This window comes from Doryrhamphus excisus, linkage group LG16 (assembly GCF_037039965.1).
Source record: "Doryrhamphus excisus strain RoL-2023G ecotype Guam linkage group LG16, RoL_Dexc_Guam_v1.1, whole genome shotgun sequence".
Taxonomy (NCBI): Eukaryota; Metazoa; Chordata; class Actinopteri; order Syngnathiformes; family Syngnathidae; genus Doryrhamphus; species Doryrhamphus excisus.
This window is the reverse complement of record NC_136372.1, coordinates 1,715,411-1,737,074: the sequence shown is the minus strand read 5'-3', so window position 1 is coordinate 1,737,074 and position 21,664 is coordinate 1,715,411. Positions and strand designations below refer to the sequence as shown.

General features: G+C 46.7%; 4 protein-coding genes across 6 annotated transcripts in view; 1 reads left to right on the top strand and 3 right to left on the bottom strand.

Moving 5' to 3' along the window:
* Positions 1 to 216: 216 nt before the first annotated feature.
* On the bottom strand, positions 217 to 8,381 carry slc4a1a (solute carrier family 4 member 1a (Diego blood group)). Its single transcript, XM_058049343.2, has 23 exons — positions 8,202 to 8,381; positions 7,635 to 7,741; positions 7,101 to 7,557; positions 6,485 to 6,555; positions 6,324 to 6,379; positions 5,435 to 5,532; positions 5,313 to 5,359; positions 5,073 to 5,238; positions 4,397 to 4,532; positions 4,248 to 4,317; positions 4,146 to 4,188; positions 3,887 to 4,071; positions 3,597 to 3,804; positions 3,318 to 3,521; positions 3,096 to 3,244; positions 2,828 to 3,022; positions 2,513 to 2,758; positions 2,352 to 2,441; positions 2,055 to 2,221; positions 1,742 to 1,983; positions 1,382 to 1,551; positions 958 to 1,131; positions 217 to 868 (listed from the first exon to the last, which is right to left on the bottom strand). The coding sequence occupies exons 4-23, from the start codon at positions 6,509 to 6,511 to the stop codon at positions 791 to 793; spliced, it is 2,751 nt and encodes a 916-aa protein (XP_057905326.2). The 5' UTR covers positions 6,512 to 6,555; positions 7,101 to 7,557; positions 7,635 to 7,741; positions 8,202 to 8,381; the 3' UTR covers positions 217 to 790.
* A 1,964-nt stretch (positions 8,382 to 10,345) lies between these two features.
* LOC131103739 (migration and invasion enhancer 1-like) lies at positions 10,346 to 11,954 on the bottom strand. Its single transcript, XM_058050236.2, has 4 exons — positions 11,790 to 11,954; positions 11,532 to 11,629; positions 11,325 to 11,401; positions 10,346 to 11,231 (listed from the first exon to the last, which is right to left on the bottom strand). The coding sequence occupies exons 1-4, from the start codon at positions 11,819 to 11,821 to the stop codon at positions 11,148 to 11,150; spliced, it is 291 nt and encodes a 96-aa protein (XP_057906219.2). The 5' UTR covers positions 11,822 to 11,954; the 3' UTR covers positions 10,346 to 11,147.
* A 1,882-nt stretch (positions 11,955 to 13,836) lies between these two features.
* On the top strand, positions 13,837 to 17,660 carry LOC131103453 (GTPase IMAP family member 8). Its single transcript, XM_058049745.2, has 5 exons — positions 13,837 to 13,861; positions 14,253 to 14,915; positions 15,125 to 15,829; positions 15,932 to 16,531; positions 16,756 to 17,660. Exons 1-5 carry the CDS (start codon positions 13,837 to 13,839, stop codon positions 17,370 to 17,372), a joined length of 2,610 nt encoding a protein of 869 aa, XP_057905728.2. The 3' UTR covers positions 17,373 to 17,660.
* The window catches only part of LOC131103740 (uncharacterized), a 130,826-nt gene continuing 125,969 nt past the window's right edge, over positions 16,808 to 21,664 (bottom strand). For all 3 annotated transcript variants that reach the window (XM_078797109.1, XM_078797110.1, XM_078797111.1), the window contains 2 exons: positions 18,314 to 18,578; positions 16,808 to 17,330 (listed from right to left, as the gene is read on the bottom strand). In XM_078797109.1, the coding sequence (XP_078653235.1) occupies positions 18,501 to 18,578 (78 nt within the window). In that variant the 3' untranslated portion in view covers positions 16,808 to 17,330; positions 18,314 to 18,500. The remainder of the gene's footprint in view (positions 17,331 to 18,313; positions 18,579 to 21,664) is intronic.

Genomic DNA, 21,664 nt, shown 5'->3' with positions numbered 1-21,664 from the left:
TTTGATATGCATTTCACATTTGGAGTAATTTAAGCTTTTGGAAGGCGAACGTGACGTTTGATTCATCATCCAGTCGTCCCACAGGGCAACTTTTCAAATGGTTTGTGTTTTGTCAGCAAACTTTGACAATGATTAAACGTACGGTAATTGAACATTGCAGAAGTGCACCGTTTGTGTAGTGATTTTTTTTGTAAATAAAACACCATAACATTTGATAGCAGTGTTTTATTTTTAAAATCCTAAGCATAAACATGATTTGGCACAGACAAATGAATATGTATAAAGGTTTTTCTCTTATTTTTCAATAAACAGCACCAGTTAAATGTATTTTCCCACTGTGTCTCATGAAAAGCAATAACACACACACACACACACACACACTTCAGAGTATCTCATAAGCATGAACTGAACTCTTCATACAAGGCTAAATATATCGACAGAAGAGGGAATTTTACCCAAAGAAGGCAGACATCTTGACGCACGAGAATGAAAATATTAGTTTAAACCACATTAGACTTCGACATGTAATGCATTCAAATGACTTGACCTCACATTTCAAAAAGAAACATCCACACAAGGAAAATTCTATATCTAAAAAAAAAGGTGAACAAAATGATCCCCAAACTAATGCTACATGAAAGGATAATGTGAGAACTGAGAAGAGATAGCGACAGCAACCTTCCAAAATTAATACATAAGCAAACATTTTGTTTGTAAAGATACCCAATATTCTCATATTTTTCTCCATACAATTAAATTCACCTTAAAAAGCAACTTTTTTTGTGTTTGTTCAAGGCAATGGAGACTCATTGTACACGTCCTCCCCGACATCCTCCTCAATCTTCACCTTGGCATCATCCGCATCCAGCTGCAACACCAACAAAACGTGCTTAACAAGAATAAAAGGCTAATATTTAAAATCAAGATGGACGCCCACAGGGAAGTAAATGTACTTACACATTTCATCTCCAAAGTTGTGAAGAGCGTGCCGGTCATCCCCATACGCAGGGGCACGGTGAGGAGGAGGATGAAGGGCAGCGCCAGCGAGAAGGGGCTCATCTTCACCACCCACAGGACGGCCAGGCACACCAGCTGGATGAGGGTGAACATGTGCATCCGCATGGGGGTCACCTGTGGCCAACGCACAGAAAACACTAATGCGTCATGTTCACAGTAGTACTTTCCATGTTTTACACAGCAGCAATTCAAATGCTGAATTCATGTCTATAAAGAAATGTTTTTAGTCAAAGTCGACCTACGGAACAATTAAAAATGAGGCCAACCGCTAAATAAAATAATAGAAATTACAGATAAATTTTTGTCATTTGTCCATTTCTGAATGAATCACTCCCCTCCCCCTTTTGTCCTATGAGGTGCGTACCCTTGTGGCGTAGGCATCCGATGGGTAATACTTCTTGGGCGTGATCAACAGAAGCATCCGATCCCACATTTGGATGCCATTCAGGGACGTGACACCCATGTAGAGGAAGATGCCAAACAAGGCCGTCATTGGGATCATCTTCAGGATGGGCTCCATGTAAATAGACACACCTGGAGTCCAACATAAACCAAAGTTAAAGTGGGGCTGTTTTGATTGACACATTCTAAAATTATAATTGAACAAAAAACCCACAAAAACAGAAAATATTTAAAAAAAGAGTGAAGTTGATTTCTTTTAAAGAAGAGTAAAGCATGATAAAAAAAAACAAAAACAAATGGACATCCTGCTTTGTTTACTTACCAACCAAGATGGCCACCAGAATGCCGCTGATCCTCTGCTCCACCACCTTTTCTATCTCCGGTTTGGGACCCTTGGACATGACGGTGAGCGCGTTGGCGTGGGTGACGGAGCGCACGGTAGCGGCACTCAGCCAGGGCACCCCAAATATGGAGGAGATGCCACCCATGATGACGAGGAGGAGCAAGTCAAAATGGAAGCCGGACCCTTTCACCATCTTCCTTTCCGGTTTGCTGATGATGAGCCTGCAGATGGAGGAATGGTTGGAATTTGGCGGTCGCCGTAAAACGCGGTGTGATTCGTTTGTCGCACGCACGTGGTGATCTGGGACTCCAGGAAGATGAGGATGAAGACGAGCAGCGCCGGGACACAGGAGGCGGCCATCATCCAGATGGGGAAGGGCTTCTTTTCTCCCATGGGGTTGATAAACCAGCCTCGGGCCTGTGGGTTGGTCACCTGGACACCTCTTGGCACCACAAGTTTCTGCAAGACCGAATCGCCGTTTTAGGTAACTGCCAAGCACGTGTGTCAAATGTGAGCAAGATTGGTTGAAAAAGACGGCCATCATTAAGCGAAAAGGGCGGGACAACGTCATACAGGACGCGTCACTCACCTGCGTGTACGTGTCCTTAATGTTGATGTCCACAGCAATCATGACAAAAATAGCGATGGGGACGCCGAAATCGCCGATCAAACGTCGCAGCTGTGGAGAGACCAGCCGCCATCTTAGTGGGAGCGACAGGAGACCTGACCCGATCCCGGGTCGCTTCTTACCGGGCCGGGCAGGAAGGTGCCGTTCTTGAAGAGGCGCAGGAAGTAGGCGATGAAGAAGCATCCCAGCATGAGGCACATGGACAGCAGGGCGGTGTTGGGATAGGCCTTCATCGCCGCCGTGGGTTCAGGGCTGGTCTCGTTGCTGGCGTTGAAGACGGAATTCTTTGGGACGCCATGGTGGAAGGGGTCTTCCGCAGAGTCGTTGAGCTTATGGTAGTTCAGAATCAAGGGGTGGGCCTTGAAGATCTGTGCGAGGTAAGAAGTTCGAGGTGAGGGTCGGAAGAACAAGAGGAAGTCGCAATGAGGTGAGGGAACCTTGAAGAGCTTAAAGAAGGTCTCGTAGATGAAGATGAGAGAGATGAGGATGGAAAAGATTTCCTGGGTGAAGCGGGAGATGAAGCGCACCAGGAAGCTGCCTTCCACGGCCACGATGATGACCACGATGACCACCAGCCACATGCCCACCCAGATGCGTCCCACTATGTATTCGATGCCCTGAGACTTGCAGAACTAGCATGGAACGGACAGAGAATGCGTGTCAGTCACGCCAACCCGACACGGGACTCACAGAGCAGCGTCATACGGCGTAGAAGGCCTCCTCGAAGAGCAGAAGCGGTCCAGAGAAGCCGAGGACGAGGACGGGCTGGGCGGCGATGATGCAGAAGATGACACCCTGGATGCTGGTGGAGATCATCAGCTCCGACACGCCCATCATCCTCTCGGTTTTGTCGGCTAGGACAAAGAAGGGAAGGGAATGAAACCACCGTGTGTCTCGTGCGGGACGCGTTCAGGCCCGCTGCTCTACCTAGAAGACCTCCAAAGGTGATGGCCGGCGACAGGGCGGCGAAGTAGATGAAGATGACCGCCGCCAGGACCTGAGCGTTAAGACCGTCCGTGTAGTCGCTGATGTAGTGGCGGTACCGACGGCTGATGTCTTTCACCATCCCCCCAAAGGGGATCCCGGTGCGGGCCAGAGGGTCTTCTCTTGGGGGTTCTGGAGCTTTATCAACTGGACAGGTGGACAGGTGGACAGGTGGACGCATGATCAGGTCCAGAAGATGATCTCAACGTGCAAACCGCTTACCTTTCACCCGGTCACCAAAAGCGAGACGGGTGTCGTTGGGGCGGAGTCTCTCCTGCAGCATCTTCTTCTGGAACTTGATGATGGGCTCAAGCATACCCTGGTCCTGGATCTCGGTGGGGGGGATGACGATGCTGCAGTCCATGAAGTCGGCGATCGCGTTGGTCAGGTCTTTGTCAGTCTCGGCCAGGAAAGCCTCCAAGCAGAACACCTACAGAACAGACGGTGAGAACTTCACCTCATCTGGGACCGGGACGGAACCGTGCACCGGGCAGGTCCTGTTCCTCCCTCACCCAGTCGGCCATGAGAGCCCCCATGGCGCGCCCGCTCTCACTGTAGTCCACCCCACTCTGGCTGGGACCCAACAGCACAAAAACAAAGCGGACCGGAACGGGACACTCCAGGGTGGACTCCATCACCACAGAGTCCTTCAGTCGAACAAAAGCCACCACCGGCTTCTCCAGGATCTCCAAGACACCTTGTGGGAAGATTCTTTTCTTATTTAGCTTCAACATCCCAACATTTCAACTGTAACGTTTGCTGAGGTCATACCCGTGAGGACGATGGACGCCTCCATGTTGTCAGAGGTGTCTCTCTGCAAACACAACACGTTCAGTATTTGGTGTGGAAGACCATCAGCATGATGTCTCGTACCTTCTGAGAAACTGAAAAAGTCTGCATCTGGATGTCTCCTGCGGGGGTGACCTCTGGCCCCCCAATTTGGCTGGAGGAACAAACAGAGACCATCGTCTTTGGAGAAGGACCGCCACTCAAAAAGGGACGTCGGCGGGGGTGTCTCCTACCTGCGTCTCATGAGGAGAGCTCTGAGCACGGAGTCCCGATCGCTGGATCGGATCTCGTTCTTGCCGAGGAGCTCGTCGGCCACTTTCTCGGCCACCGCGGACAGACTGCTGGCGTTCAGGTCGAAGATGACGGCACCTGTAGACACGGTCAGACGCGGTTGTGACAGGCTTCGCTACACATCTTAAAATGCAGCATGGAGCTCTGCCAACTATTTTCTATTCTATATCATTTTGTTTATCTTCATGGAATATGTTCCACTCCTTGGTGTTACGTTACTACACGTGGGAAGCCCCCAACAAGTTACCCAGCATGCCTTGTGGGTTATATGTTAGCATAAAATAGTATCGTTTTGAATGTATGGTAATGTAGCAGTGTTTACTTTGATACCCACTTAGGTCCATGTAGTGCAGTTACACTGCGTATTTCCCATGTGACTTTTTGTTGCACCGTGAGTAAAGGGAAGCGTTTGGTTCAAGGAATTTTTGTTACAGCGTACATTTTTCTCCGAGTCTCAACTACTTGCAGCTTTTCCCCATTCCCGAAAAAGTGGATGACGTGCATAATAGCGATTCTTCCAATAAACATTAGCATTAGCACTACAGATACACAAACCCCAGTAAGGTTTCAAACCCATGTGACTTCAACTGTTTAGAAGAAATAATCCTCCAAACTCACCTGTGCTCATGGTCTTGCGTAGCTGGATGAGACTCTTGAAGGTCAGGTAGGACACGTGAGAAGAACTCCACTTCCCTGTGGCGGCGTTGAAGTTCTCCTCGTAGCCCACCCAGCGGCCCGTCTCCTGCCATGTGTTTCCTTGCAGCTCGTTCAACTCCACGTACGCCTGGGGGGGGGTCAGGCCGTGCGTTAAGTCCACACAATGAGAACGAGGGTCAGAGAACCGGGGGGAGAACTGACCTGTGCGTCGCCTCTGGTGGTGGCGTTGGTGTTGAGGTTGAGGAAGGCTGGTTGAAGACACAGGTGGAACATTAGCGTTGCTTCAGGGAGCCACTAGAGGGGGTGAGAGAGCACTAACTCACCATCTGAATCCATGGGGATGTTGTACGTTTCTACTGGTGCTTCGTCATCGTCGTCAGGTTTCATCCCCATCTCCACACCGCGGAGGTCTATTGGAGTCCTGCCGGGGCGAGAGAAACATTTTAGATCAGGGGTCTCAAATGCTCAACCTCTGACTTTTCTTAGGACCCTTTTCCAACGCTTATTTAGTCAAGATCCACTTTTTATTTCAAAGAAATTGAGGCTGATAATAACTGTATGCTGAAAAATAATAATTAAAGTTGCAATACATGTATTGTTATTGACGTCAAACAAATGGCATTAAATAAGATTTGCTTCTTCCTACTCCTTTTGGATACGTGGAACTGCAAATTGTATTAACTAACTTGTATGCATGTTCAAATAAATTCAAAAATAAATGTCAAATATTTGATATTATAAAAATTGCACGATAAAACAATTTTATGACAATTATGTCTCCAACCCAACAATTTGGAATGACATTTTTTTGGTGGATGTTTATTGTATTGATTTTAAAAATAATACCATCATTTTTCTGGCCACCAGAGGGCAGTGTTGATACAGAAATAGTTTTAGGCCGCAAGATGGCAGCAGGTCATCCTTACAGAGGGCCCCTGTAATTATTCAAAGATTTTTTTTTGGCCATAAGGGGGCAGCACTTGCCACTCCTAACCTAACCAAAGCCTTCACTTCAAAATAGCCTTACAAATATGTATTTAAAAGTTGTCAAAATGAAGATATTTATTAATATATATTTTTAAAGAAACTGTCTTAGAAGCAGCTGATTTCACTACATGTTTGTCATACTGGGATGGTAAAAAGCTGGTGATTGACAGCATGAAAAGACAGCGTGGAGGGTATCTAATGATGTGTTGTGACATAAAGACTCACATTGTCAGTGCTGAGGGGAGGGCTGCATCATTGTCTTCATATGACAAGTCCAAAGCCTGCAGTGGAGGGCAAAGGATTTCACGTCGGAATTAGCCATTCAATGAATTTTCCGACATTTGAGGCCACATGCAAGTGCGGCATTGGTTAAGCTTGGCACCAACCTCGTCAAAACTGAACGTGTTTTCCATGGGTGCTTTCTGCGTCGACACTCTCAGCTACTTTTGTACATGCCCTTTGGAGGGAAGAGGGACATTTTGGAATGCAACATTTGGGTTCCCGACATGGGTTCTCGGTCGAAATGGATTTTACACAGCAGGAGAGACAATGGAGACCGGACTAAGACTCCAAGTGTTAGCGTGCAGACTCATGACTGCGGACAGATAATCAATCAGCCGTTGAAAACATCCACTATGAGTGTTCTATCTTTTGGGTTACACCCTCTTCTTCTTAGCGTGTGTCCACAAATGACGAGCTACGCTAGCACAAGGTTACAATAACACAAAATTAGCATCTTCCCAATATTGTTGCGAGTGAGAATGTATAAAAACAAAACACAAAAACAATGAACTTTTAGCAAGTAGATTTACAGAAAAGTGGTACGTTTCCGAAAAAACAAATTCCGATCATCTCCAATTTGAGGTTGCCGCTTAAGATCTGAAGTAGTTACATCTACAGAAGAAGCGTCAAACTTCATTATCCTACAATCAAGGCTTCGCTGTATGCCTTCAAATATCCGCCTTTGTCCCCGCAGTGTACTGGAAAGGCCACACCCCTTACCTGCATGCAGGTACTCCCACCTGGTGTCCGGCACGGCGCTCACGGAGTTGGCGGCGTGAAGAAAATGAGCCGAAAGCGAAGAAACCGTGACGACACCCAACTCGAGGAAGCGGGAACACCCATCGTCAAAACGTACGTCAAGTCCAGAAAACGCCGTAGCCCAAGACCCGTCTGGGCGGGCGTAGATAAGGCCTGCGTGAGAGCAAAACAGGGCTATCATTCATGGACACCTTGAAAGGGGTGGTATCCCCGAGCGCCGCCCTCACGGTTGGTCGTCTGAGGTGCTGAATTCAAGTCATGCCACGCTGGGGGGGTAGAAAAGGGGTAAATTATTGCATCGTCATGTTAGGGATTCCCTCAAACTCAACTCATCCCGTGCCACCTCAGTGCTCGGTGGTCTCGGTGAGTCCGTGGTCCAAACGGGGATGGCGGACCGCCAGTCACAAGGACGACGCCGCTGTAAAACATGAAAGAAATAAGCAATTAAAACTATGAGCTTCAACTGTCATATTCTATCATAGCGATGGGCCTCACCTGCTGACGAGACGCACGTCAACCATTACTGGGTGGTTAAGAATGTGGCCCGTGACCAAATGTGCACATGTTTGATCCCCGGATGACACATTTCGTGCAACCCATACCTATATAAGTATAAAAGAAAATGAAATATACACTTTTGTGACAAGAACATTTACAAATAAAGTTGTATTGTATGTTGGAACAATTCATCAATACATTTGTATTGACTTCCTGTTCCTTCCAGCCCTCCTCGCTCTTTCTGTACTGTATGTGGCAGCTGAGTATTCAGTGCTGAGGTGCCAAGTTAGCATATGATTGGCATAAGGTACATTCCCACCACATGTATTGGGCTTTATTAAATGATCCAGCCCAAATCTGCCTAGCAACAAGTAACCATGCAATGATGTCACCAGAAAAGCCACATAATAATTATTATTATTAGCGTGAGACCACATGCAAACAAATTTTCCTCACTGGTTGCTATGTTTATTTGCAGCTGACCACCTTATAAAATGCATCAGTCACACAGAAAAGGCCCTGCATTCCACGCATCGGTCCTACTTATTATTAAAAAGTACTTACTGTACATGAGACTGTCATGGCGGCCAAACAGCGTGGATGTCTTGTGCTGCTCACAGGACCTCTGACGTCAGCGGTGCTAATGATATGGAGACGTAATCATTTAATATGTTTAAATTGTGATTGGAGTTTTGAATTGTTAATGCTAATGTAGCTAAACACAACCAATACATAAGAAACAGCGTCACTTTAGTTCCACGCTACTGCGGACTCAGGAAGTCTGGAAAAGGAAACAGGAAGTGGCGAACGTAGAAAAAAGTGACACACAAAACAGCTCATTAAGTGGTGAAAATCACCCAAAATTCACCAAATCGCCAAATTAAAGGCGTTATTTGGTCGATTGAGGACGATGGGAAAGCCTAACAAAGATATGTATGTAAAATAACATTAAAAAAGTAGCAATATTCATGTTGGAGCTGAATGAACCTTAATGGTGAGCCATGTTTGGAGAAATATCGTTATCCGTAGTTACCTGTTTGGATGAGACACTTTAAGAGTTGAATATGTACCAAAATCCCAAGTTTTGTTGTTTCTCCGGCAGCAGGAAGTCGTAATTTCACGTTCAGCAACTTTTTCTTGCTTGGCGGCCATCTTGAATTAAGCCCCGCCCACTACGGAAGTCATTTCATTTCATCGTTTTATCACAATCCAAACACACAGAGAATTATCTCTTTATTGCTATTTTTTTGCATTGTTTCGGTTGATTCTGTTCCATTGTGTATTTCGGTTATGTTAGCGTCTAAACAATTTTTTTAATTTCAAAAATAATGCTCTTCCAAACTGTCTTACATAAAATTGTTTTATATTAAACTTCACAAAATAAATTAAATGCAAATTAATCTTTAGCAGGACTAGGGATCATGGTAAATGTATGACAACCCTACTTTGTATTTTAATTGCATTATATTAAACAATATTCTTAAACAGTATATTCATATTAAATCGTATTTTCATTCGAGTTTTAATTTATGATACTAATTAAAAGCCTAACATGGAAATTCACAATTTCGTACATCCTTGAGGACACTATTTGTACAAATGCACACATTTATGTGTATTATAGCAATTATTTGACAGTATATTAGCTCATTTCCTCTCCATACTATACTATATACTATACTACCATATTATCTTGCATGTCTATGCAGTGTTGTGAGTCCATGTTTAACTTTGTCACATACAATCCAAGGATGATGGGAGAGGAGCCGGAGTGCCATTTACATGAAATTAGAATTCTACTTTTGAGTGAGGCCTTTACAAAGCCAGTAAATATGAGTATGAGGTCGCCTAGGCACGACATAGCTCCAGATCATTACCCATCAACACATCATACTTTATTGCCGCCTGGGGATGAACTTGCAAAGACGGTGGCAACTTTACAGCATCACAGAGCATAAAGGACCACCCTACTTGAGGGCCAAGTGAGGCCCCGCTGAAGACAACTGTGCTTCAGGTTTGTTATCACCAGCTTTAGGGGCTATCTTCTCGCTCCATGCACCAAGATGCAGACACACACTGCTCTGTTTAAACTCACTCAAGTTGGGAATATTTAACTTTCAGGATGAAGCTAAGGTACACTAAAATCTTTAAAGGAGAACTTCATGCGACCTTTTGGAATCATCTAGGGACAAATGTCCATGTGGTAAAGGTTTCAGTATTTTGCACAACTAATGTTCTCCAAGAAGGGGCTGCACGGGTATTTGTCAAAACAAATAGTTTAAACAGCAGTAAAAGAGCACGTTCCATCATTTGTGCTTTACGAAACCATGGTTTTACATTTCATGTTAATATTGTAATAATAAATGTATTTTAATATATTAATAGTTGCTTTTATTCCATCTGTCAACTGCAATTGGTTGGACTGCCATTGGTGAATTGCCGCCCCCTAGCGTCGGTTACCGTGTATTGCAACGGCGTGAGTATAGTGCTGATTAGAGACTGAGACTGCGGTGCTTTGTTTCCATGAAGATGGCAAACCTAAGAGAATCAGAATGACTTTTGGAAAACAACACTTCTCCCATCTTGTTGACGCCTTTGGTGATGTGAGACAAAAACATGTTTACACCAGAACACACGGCGGTCGCTAAGGCTGCCGTCTGCTGGGAGCACACACCGTTCTTAAAAAGGAAGAGAGTGTAAACACAAGAGAACTTGAAAGGGCTGACTTTATTTAAAAAAACAACATCAGCATTGGGACAGTAAATAAAAGTAAATTGGTGAAAAGTGCCTTATGATCACCAGGAGCGCTCCTGGTGGTGATGCTGCTTGGGAATTTGGAACACGGGAATCGTGTAGTTGTGTTGGTAAAACACAAAAAGTGAAAAGACGGGCGTTTCATAAGATAAAATCAAAGAAATTGTTTACTTTAAATGAAAATCCTATTGTGGTCAAGCTCAACAGCACCTCTGCTGGTTGCATCCAAGTACTGCATTGCAATTTACTCTCATTGACAGTTATTACACCCAAATTCTGAAGTAAATAATTCGCAAAGCCCGTTGTTGTATATCTAGAAATTATTTGCATCGCACCTGTGCAAGTTCATGCACAGTATCTGAAAAACCGTTATTACAAAAATGCATATTAATGTGACAGAAACATCCGCTTTAAGCTTTTACTGACCTTGCATTCAACAAAATAGAAGTGCACGAGATGAATGCAAAAACAAAAATGAGCCACTTGGACTTCGCTGCCTGTCCTTGTCGCCGCGCTTAACGCAAACAGAATATCCGGGCGTGAATTCATCATAGCGCAGCCGTTAAGCTTTGTGGCTGCACTAGTCATAAGCAGCCTGGAGCTCCGGCGTTAAGAGCTTAGAGAGGAGCCGGCAGCAGAAGAAGAGACGTCTCGTGGAGGTAAGAGTGTAGTGATAACCTCGTAGCATCCCGTCTCACGTGATCGCAGAGCAGCGCGTCCAGTTGCACCGGTTCTCCGCTGCGGACTCCGTCGCAGCTACATGATGACGCAGGGCGCGCGGCTCTTGGTGATCTTCTGCAAGGAGTGGCCCTCGTATGCTTTCTGGATGGTGCCCAACACCTGGGCATATAAAAGGCACATAGAAAGGTAAACAGGTTAAACAAGTAACTTGAACTATGTTCACTGAGATGTTCTCAAGTGGATGCTGCTTACGTCATCCTCGTAGGGGAATCCTCCGAGCTCCAATTTGGAGAAAATCAGCTGCCCATTGATGACAATCTCAAAGCTGGCTAGAAAAAGGAGCATAAACCATAATTTGTATGCACTATGTCACGCGAACGTAAAGCTATGGTATGCTCGCCCCAGCCGGCCACCGTAGGAAACACCACCATTAATAACAATAGCTGTTTTTCTACTTACATCTCCTCCCCACAAAGCCCGACACCTCCGCATCAGGAAACTCGGCCTTGACAACCCGGGCGAGCTCCTGATAGCGGGGCCCGTAGCCTCAGTTGCCACTGGAGGTGAAGAAAAACAAAAAAACACGTCGAATTAAAACAAGGCACTAGGCTAGCTTAGCTATTAGCTACGCATGCCATGAGTCGGCAGCGCCGGCTAAAAACGTCAGAAACATAAACCCAGAGCCAAAATAAAGAGTGTGATAATGTTAGCACTTACCAGTATTCCACTTTTATTGTTACCACTCCCATCTTTTGTTGTTTTTGTTGTTGTTGAGGCAACCACAGCAATCGCAGTGTTAGCAAAGTATGCAAATAGCCGCTTAGCTTGGTGTATAAGAGGAGTCCTGTTAGGGGCGGGGCTGTGGGCGGGGCCACGATGGCACCACAAATACAGGTCACGTGACGGGGGCTTCACCGTATTCACAAAGCACAACCGGAAGTTGTACATTTCCTCGCTTTGTCACATTTGTTTTATGTCTTTCAGGCCACTAAAGACTTTCTTGTTAGTACATCAAAACGATGTTTTAGCTTACAAGTATGACGTTTGCCGAGTGTAGCTCAAAGGTGACACTAAAAAAAAAAAAAAAGAATGTTGATTATCCTTTATAGATATGGGGGAATAACTACAAAAGCACAAACCATATTGGAAAATTTGAAAAACAATGAAAACCATGACATTTGGCACCCACATTATGCACACTATGTGAAATAAATCATGCCAGTTAAGCCTTGACACAGTCCCATTTGTACGGTATCCCTTAGTAGTTCTCAGAACAGTCAATATCACCATGGTGCCATCAATAGAATTCCTTGTGTGTCTAGTACATGATTGGAGATATCCACGCTTGTTAATCTGTGAAAGGAAAAATAATCGCCGTGCTTATCGCTGTGAAATGCCTATGCTTTCATTTGTGTGTGTAGCGTGGATAAAAATATTCACAAAGTGTCCTGAAAGCAGACAGTTTGATGTGTCTGAACGACGTCATGAATGCAACATGTGATGCGTCTTAATTGAAAAATACTGCACCCTTTTCCTCAACTTACAATTTCACTCAGTCGACATGAAATTAGTTTGAAAGTCACGCATTGAAAACCCAATTCCATCGACAGCTTGCTTGCTGTCAACAAAACGAGTCTTACTTGAGTCTAATTTGAATGCCTTTGCACTGGAATGGAATCTACCAAATCGACACCACAATCAGCGTGAAAATGTGTTGAAAAAAAGTGGTTATTGTGGGGATTTGATACTTAAATACTGATTTGATACTTTACTTAAAAGCAAAATAAATTTTTTTGTTTAGAAGTCTGTGTGACTTCCCTTTGACACGCTGGCATTGAATTCCATTTCAAGCGGAACATGGCCATTCGCCGCATGACGACCTCGCCAGAAGCAGTCATGCTAGCTGCTGAGATGACTTGCTGTTTTTTCCGCATAGAACATAGTACATCAAGAGGCCAATACAAGATCCTAGCAAGTGGAATCTCGGTTTCCATCATTGATGAAAACCTCATCCCAAAAATGTAGAAAAACCAAAGCTATTTCTGTCCGTAGGAAATAATGTCAACACAATTCAAATATCTGACCAAAAGGGCATTTCAGAGAATAATTATTCAAAATACATGTACATAAAAATTCTGTTCAACTCTGTTTACATTTGTTGTTTACTGTGGCCCCCAACAAGTTTGGGTGTTAAATACTTGAGCATTGCGAAGGGAGCCACAACAAAGAGGCTGAAGAGCCACGTGGGGCTCTGGAGCCGTGGGTTGCTGACCCCTGGTCTAGGGAAAAGAATGGGCCTAACTGTGCACACCTTGATAGAGGTTTGGGAGCTCCTTAGGCCACACCCTCCCCCGCATTCCGCAAATACACATCAGCAGATATGCTAACATTCCATAAACAGATTATATTGTACTTGGAAATACTCAGGAAATATCAGTAGATTCTCCAAATGCTCACTTGACTCATCAGCTAAGTCGGCCTGATGACAGTCAGCAGGGGATTCCACATTCATGTACATATTTCTTAATAACAATATAAGACTAAATATCAAAAAGTCTACTTTTATGGGGGAAAAGCCAAGATGAAGCAGTACGCGTCCACGTCTAGGTGGCGTGTGGTTGATCCGTCAGCACGGACGACCTTCAGACTCATAAAAACATAAAAATGTTAAACGTCTTCAGTCACTCCTTTTTCACAGAGCGTGGCTCACGTTTCCCAGAGAGGAAAAGAAGGAGCCATGTTGTGTTGTTTTTGAGCATAAAAGATGGCGAGCAGTGAGCTGGCGGCAGGTAAGTCAGGGCTATGTTTGCTGCGTGATCTGTTTTTGCTTTGTCTTTGGAAAAAAAAATCCCAAGAAAACCCAAACCCGTCGTCGCTGTGGCATGCTGAGCAATTTAAAATGACTTTAACCCTCTTCTTCGTTCCTGCATGCATACTTTGTTTGTGAGGATTTTAGTATTATTTATTATTATTATTATTATTTATTCATGTTTGCCCTTTTGTAATACAATTCAGTTCTATCATTCATCATTGTTTACAATGTAATGATATGTTTGCTAAATATTAACATTAAATTATAGTTTCTTTCCCGACTGGCTAGTAAAGATCGCTACCGCCATCTAGTGGCCGCCATTTTCTATGATTATCCAAATAATCAAGTTCCTGTTTTTCCCATGTCAGCCGAGGGCTGGTGTCCATCCCAGTTAAAGATCGTCCTCCTGGGTGGCAGGAACTCAGGGAAGAGCTCCTTAGGAAACCTTCTCCTGGGCAAAGAGGAGTTTGCCACCAAGGAGAGGACGTCCTGCTCCAGGAGGTTGTCTCTGGTGGGCAGATGCTGGCTGACGGTGGTGGACGCCCCCGGCTGGTGGTGCGACTTCACTGCAGAGGAGACCACCCGGCTGGTGAGGAGGGAGATCCGGGCGAGCGTCCCACTGTGCTGCCCAGGCCCGCACGTCTTCCTGATTACGGTCAAGTCCAGCTTGGACTTCACTCAGAGGCGTCGCCGGGCCCTGGAGGAGCATGTGGGTCTCCTGGGGGAGCGGGTGTGGAGTCACTGCCTGGTGGTCTTCACCTCGATGGACAAGGCGGCCCGGGAGGTCCCGGAGGGGGCGGCGGTACGCTGGCTGAAGAGCAAGTGTGGACAGAGATACCTCAGCTTGAGCGGAGGACATGGAGCCTCAGAGCTTCTGGAGAACATCCAGAGACTGGTCACTGAAAATGGAAACCGAGTGTTTGAACTGACGGAGAGCGTCTGCAGGGGCATCGTGGAGGAGGAAACCCGCGTGGAGGAGGCGGCTCATGCCAGGCTTCTGATGATGAAGACTCAGAGATCCATCATGAGAGGTTAGAGGAGACGTTAGGTTCACCTGTGTTGTGTCTTAAATATTCAGTAGAAGGTAGAATTCCCATGTTGGGGGTCAGGGCTGAGGACCAGGATCAGGGTTAGAGTTCCAAATGGACAGTATGGTTAAGGTTAGCTGATGTTTCCTGTGAGGTCTACTAACTGACTACTTATTAGAATGTTGCTGAAATGTGAGGACTGTACCTTCCAGAGCGGGTGCGCCCTCTCCCGGATGTCAGGATTGTGCTGCTCGGAGCCAAAGGTTCCGGAAAGACGTCAGCTCTTAACACCATCCTGGGCCGGGAGGACCGGTCCTCAGGGAGAACGTCCAGCTGTGCGGTGGGAAGAGGCGTGGCGTTCGGGAGACAGGTGACGGTGGTGGACACCCCCGGCTGGTGGATGAACTACTTCAGCGACGAGAGTGCCGTCTTCGATAGGAGACAAATCCAGCTCAGCCCGTCCTTGTGTCCTCCCGGTCCTCACGCCTTCCTGCTGGTGATCCGCGTGGACCGGGCCTTCTCCGAGACCTACAGGAGGGCGGCGAGGGAGCACCTGGAGCTGCTGGGCCGGGACATCTGGAGTCGGGTCATGGTGCTGTTCAGCTTCGGGGACTGGCTGGGGGCCACGACCTGCGAGCGACACATCGAGAGCGAAGGCGAGCCTCTGCGCTGGCTGGTGGACCGCTGCGGGAACCGCTACCACGTCCTCAACAGCAGGACCCGAGGAGACGGCTTCCAGGTGAGGGAGCTGGTGGGAAAGATCGAGGAGATGGTGGCGGGCTGTGGCGGCCGGCATCACGAGGTCGCGAGGGCAGATGTGGATGAGCTGGAGAGGACGATGATGGCCGAGATGACGAGAGCCAAGGACAGACTGACGAGGCGGGGGAAGCAGAGGAGGGCGGCCCGCATGCAACTTGGTGAGCCAGGCCACTCTGTATCGTTTATAAACCTGCTGGTCCAGTCCCTGCTGGAGCGGCACCAGTCCCTTCAACCACCAAAGCAGTTTGTTGATGTTTCAGAGAAGCTCCGCCCCCTCACAGAAGTGACGCTGCTGTTGATTGGCGGCAAGAAAACAGGCAAGAGCTGCTGTGGAAACACCATCCTGAACAGAGACTGCTTCCCCGCCCACCGCCAGACCACTTCCTGCGCCGTGGAACGAGGCAGGATCGGTGACAAGGTAGTGACGGTGCTGGACACGCCCGCCGGCTTCCGCATCACCTCTGACCTCCTGAGGACGCCCTGTGCCGTGCTGCTGGTGGTCAACGCCAGCTCCTCGTTCTCAGAGAGCCGAGGCGTCGCCCTGGAGGCTCAGCTGCAGCGCGGGGGCGGGGACTCAGCCTGGCGCAGCGCTCTGGTCCTGTTCAGCCACGGAGACTGGCTGGGCGACGGCGGCATCGAACAACGCATCGAGAGCGAGGGAGCGGCCCTGCGGAGGCTGGTGGAGAAGTGTGGGAACAGGTACCACGTGCTGGACAACAAGCGGCGCCAGGATGGCGGGCAGGTCGTCCAGCTGATGATGCGGGTGGAGGAGATGCTGGCATCCACTGCGCACGCTGACGCGCTCTGCAGGAAGGACGTGTGTTTGATGCCAGGTGGAGGACAGCAGCTTCTGCATGACGGTGAGTCTGCAACGACGTTTCTAACCTTTTGATGTTAGCTAAAACAAAACATTAGTGCTGGTATCAAATGAATATCTCCATGACAGTCCATCAAAAGTCAGTCTTACATTTAAAAAATATCAATCTTTCATAAAAAAATTAATACATGAATAAAAAATAATAAATATTTCTATATAATAAATAACGATGATGCACACACCCACCTTACCTTGCTGTTGTTGCAGTGGCAGCCAGTGATTCCTCCACGCGTCCATCAGTCAGCCATGCAGTGGATGAAAAACAGGTGGCGCTCTTGGACACGAGGTGGGAACGAGGACGGACTAATCTGGCCGTGTGGAACAGCGGGAACGCCGCTTCCCGTTTGGTCGCCATGCTCGCTAGTGCAGACAGGCTGAGGGCGGGAGGCGGCCACAGGTTAACCGTTAACGTTCCAGGGTGGCTCCACGCTCCCACGATGCTCCTGGTGCTGCCCCACACTCACGTCGGGATGCTTCCAGGTGGGAGTGCCGGCCTCGAGTGCTCCCTCTGCAGCCAGAGTGACCTCCAGAGCGACCGGGCCAGCCTGGAGGAGCTGGAGGCCTTCATTGACTCCTACTTTGAGCTGCTGTGGGAGCAGGTCACGGCGCCGCCTCAGTCATGTGACTCCGCCCCCACGGTGCACAACGACAACGGCGTCGGGGGTGAGCTTCTCTCATCCATCAATCAGAAACTCTCCAAGCTGGACCTCCTGGAGGACATCCGGGTGGACCTGGCAGAGGTGAGGAGGAGTTTGGAGCTCAGCTGGACGATCATACAGGACCTGAGACGCAAAAGCAAACGCAACGCCAGGTCACAACATTAGGTACACCTGCCAGCCCTGATACATGAGCTGTATACAAAAACAATATGTTTATTATTGTAGCTAGCAGTGCTGCACAACAGCATAATGACAATAATAAACATATTGTGAATGAATGAGGAACTGTGGGCATCCTTCACACGCTCGTCCACAAGAGGGAGCTGTTGCACCACCGGACTACAGCTTTGCACACACGTGGACACACTTGAACATCATCCACTGTGGCAGGACATCATTGTGGAACAGCTGGGCCCACTTTCACCACCATTACAGCCACCATTATCTCTCCGTCAATGTGTCACACAGAATGGACATTTTTGAATGAAGATGTCGGAATAAAATATCTGTATTTGACGACTTTAGATTTACAAATGATGTACTTGTACAATATATAATGGAGATAAAAAGGATAAATAATGCTCACAGGTATTCAGTTGATATGACAATTTAATGTAGTGCTGTGTTGTTCATAATTCGTGCAACTTTTATTACTTTTTTTTTTTATATATGCATTTATTGCATTATTTTACCCACAGGAGAAAGACAAATGTTGCTACTGTGTGAAAATATTGTTTTTTTAAATTAGAATAAAAAAAAAAGTTTAGCACAATTGCTAACTGGGTACCCCACACAGCAATGTTTTGATTTGAAATACATTATAATAAATTTAATATAAACTGAATGCATTTCAAAAACTAAAAAAATATAATAGCAAGTGAAAAATGTTTTGTGTTAATGTTCATTTAAATACAACTGTCAACATCTGTGTATTATTCTCATTCCATGGGTAAAATCCCAAATCCTTCCCACTGTTTGACGGTATTATTATTCCTTATTCCTTGCTGGCCATCATCCCATTGGCCCGTGCCCCCCGCCCCCCCATGCCTGCCTCATTAGGGTAGTCCTGCTGCCTGGAGCGAGAGAAGAAGAAATAATTCACTCACGTCCCCACGGAGGTGCCGAGTCCATATCCGTCTCCATTAGCGGCACGGAGGGACCCCCTGGCTTCATGCCTCCTCCTGCCTGGTGGCAGAAGATGGAAGGGAGAGTTGATTTAAGGAAGGAAACATCCATCCTCCTCTCTTCCACGGCACCTCGGCAGGCCACATAAACTCTGAACCCTGAAGAATGTCAATCACTGCGTTTTACGGCTGACACAGGAACACCTCCAAGGGGTGTCCAAAGTCCAGATTTATTGTCCCTTGGCATCTGAAAAACAGAATTCATGATATTAAAATATATGACACTCATTTGCTTTGTTATCTCGAAGACAAAGCTGAGAAGTTTAGCTGAGCAAATAGTCGCCGACATTGGATTTCTTTAGCATCTATGGACCCCTGACTGACACCCCAAGTCCAAAAGTTGCACCCCAGCGGCATGCATGTGTGGTTTGTGTCAAAAGTAAATGAACTCCATTTATTTCTTTTTTTTGCCAGCACCTGGCCAACACATACCCCCTCGTCCCCCGTCCCCTTCTCCATGTCTGCCGTGGAAGCCCATCCATCCACGGTGAGCTGACGGGGGAAACACTAAAGGGCAAAGTTCAGGAAACAATTAACCCAAACGAAGCAAACAGCGTCTCTGCCGCCAATGTGTGTTAAATCATTACATACGTCTGAAGAGTGGGAAAATGTCAAGGAACGGCGTCTGCTCCTTGGAGAGCCTCTCTCTGATCATCTTCTGCCTCCAGTTAATGCCCGGTTATTGTCGTGAAACACCGTACTGTACATACATAAGTACGTACAAGCTACCAACAGCAGAAACTAAGTCCGATTGAGCTCATAAACGGGCTGCATTTGCTCTAGAACGTCTGAAACTCAGAAATATTAGTCTATTATTCAATATTTTTGTGTGCAAATCACTTAAATAACAATGACAAATGTTCCTCAATTGTGACTTTCAATGTGCCTCTAAGTCATGTTTTGGCTTTGGCTAGCTACGCGTGTTTAGCGTGTCAAATAATAATTGCATTTTTTTGTATGTTACAGTTATCACACACATACAAGCATGCACAAGTGGCATACATCACAAAGACGGTCGTGTATTTCATAGCAAGAATCAATGTAACCTTCATTGGTTCTTGAATCAACAGCTGTTAGATGAAGATAAGAAATATATTCCCGAACTTTATTGGCATGCTTGCCATGCACAAAACCAGTCACACGCACCGCCTGGAAAATGAGATAATGGGAAAAGACGCCGGAAGAAACGGCGGCGAATGACTACAAATTGGGATTTCAGAGCAGAGGTGCGCCACGCATGCAGATGCGCAGCGGGGGTCTATTATGTCCGTGTCGAGGACTTCCAGCAGATTAACGAGCGGCCATGGTACACACGTAACCCAGCAGAATGAAGTGAAGTGGCCATGCGTATGAATGACACTTCATGAACCCATATGTTTATCGACTGCGCTGGAGGAAGCGACAGGAAGTCAACGACTGCTGCAGGAAGAGGATCGTGTTTTCATCTCAATGCCATTCAATATGATCCACGTCAATACTCAACTACAGTGGACATCCCCTCAGTTCTTATTCTTGGTATGAGCCAGACATTATGGACAAATGGATGCTTCCAAGGTTGTGGGAAGGGCCTTTTCTCTTCCCAGTCCACGTAAAGGCATCACTTTGGAGTGGAAGAAAACCATCCCAAGTCCCAAAACCATGTAGAAGGTCCACCTGGCAGTTATTGACTGAAGGAGAAGAATGAAGTGATGTGGAATGAGATCGGGAGTTTGGTGAACTTGCTTCAACTCTTCTTCATGATGTTTTTGTTATATCAACTGTTTTTTTAATGTTATTCTTATTTATGTCTATATTTTCATATATTTTATTATTAATGTTATCATATAAACAAATGATGGCCAATCCTCACGCCGAGGCCTTCCCAGGCCAGTTGTGGGATATAATCCCTCCAGGGACGTCCCTCAACTGTCTCATCTGGATGTTCGGCAGCAGTAGCGGCAGTAACGCCACTCTATAAAAATAACTCAAATGTTCAGGGCTCCAAAAAAAAAAAAACACGCATCCATAAAAGCTATTAAATGAAGCAACTGCACCATGATGACAAACGTGCTTTGAACTGCTGAATGTTGACCTTTAACGTAGCGCCAATTAGCATCCATTAGCACGTTGTAGAACATCACCATTCCAAATTTACAGCTCAGTGACCCCCCCCCTCCCCAACCAGGAGCACATCTGCTCTACGGATCAGCAGCCGCTTCTTTCTTTTTTTTTCTGTCTGCAGGTCATCGCCTCCTTGCTCCTTCACTGCGGAATGTCCGTTGGAGAAATATGGCCAGGAGGAAACTTTGAACATCTTAGAATTTGAGGCTTTTTTGGCGTTGAGTGTAAAAGCTTCGTAAACACCGAAGGAGAACATGACCCAAGGGGGACGCTTGCCTGCAGGTCATGAATCACTCACCTGCACTAATTAGCCAGGGAGTTGATTTCTGGCGGCGAGTGCAGCATGAAGGATGGCCATAAGAAGCGTGGGTCAAAGGTCCAAGCATAAAATGAAGATGTTCATGGCGTCCATGTGGTTGTAAATAAATACGCCACGTGAGAAAGACTATATGGATAATAATTCTGCAGTCAAGGCCATTTATTCTGGGATCATTGGAATTCCGCATCCATTCTCATCCCGTCTCTTTGAAGGGGTGATACCCGAGCCGAGTGAGTCCAGGAACCCGGCCATGAATATGCCAACGTGAAGACACCCCGCCAGGAGAGCACCATCACTATCCCTCCCCGCCCTGCAGGTCTGGCTAACATCCTGCGGCTTCCAGCTTGTAAGTTTGACGCTTGATATTCATTCTCCACGGCTGAGTGCATCTCCGCCTCCCAACGCTGGCTCCCAGACGACGCCTAACCCGTCCCAGGTGAGCGAGCTCTTCTTCCCTTGGCTCGCCGTTCAATCCCCTGGCGGCGTGCCCGGCATGCCGTCGCCTCCAAGAAGAAGAAGAAGAAGAAGATGGGAGGAGTTGCTGTGATCCATTAACATTGTGCTCAGATCACTCCGACTCTAAAGAGCAGGTGAAGCCTGTTGTCTCTGAACTTTGGCTGAAGATCCCAACATCTGTGCTTTATATCCACGCGGCGACCTTTAATGGAGGAATGATCATGGCCCCGGAATTCTCCGGTTACCTGCAGCTCTCCTAGCGTGTTGCAATCACGTGGGAATCTCTTCCTTCATGTTGCAATGTTCCACGCCAAGGAATTCTTCAGGTTGTGTGTCCAAGCACTGGCAGCTCGTATTTTACACGCATGTGCTTACCATGACTAACAGAGCACGCACCG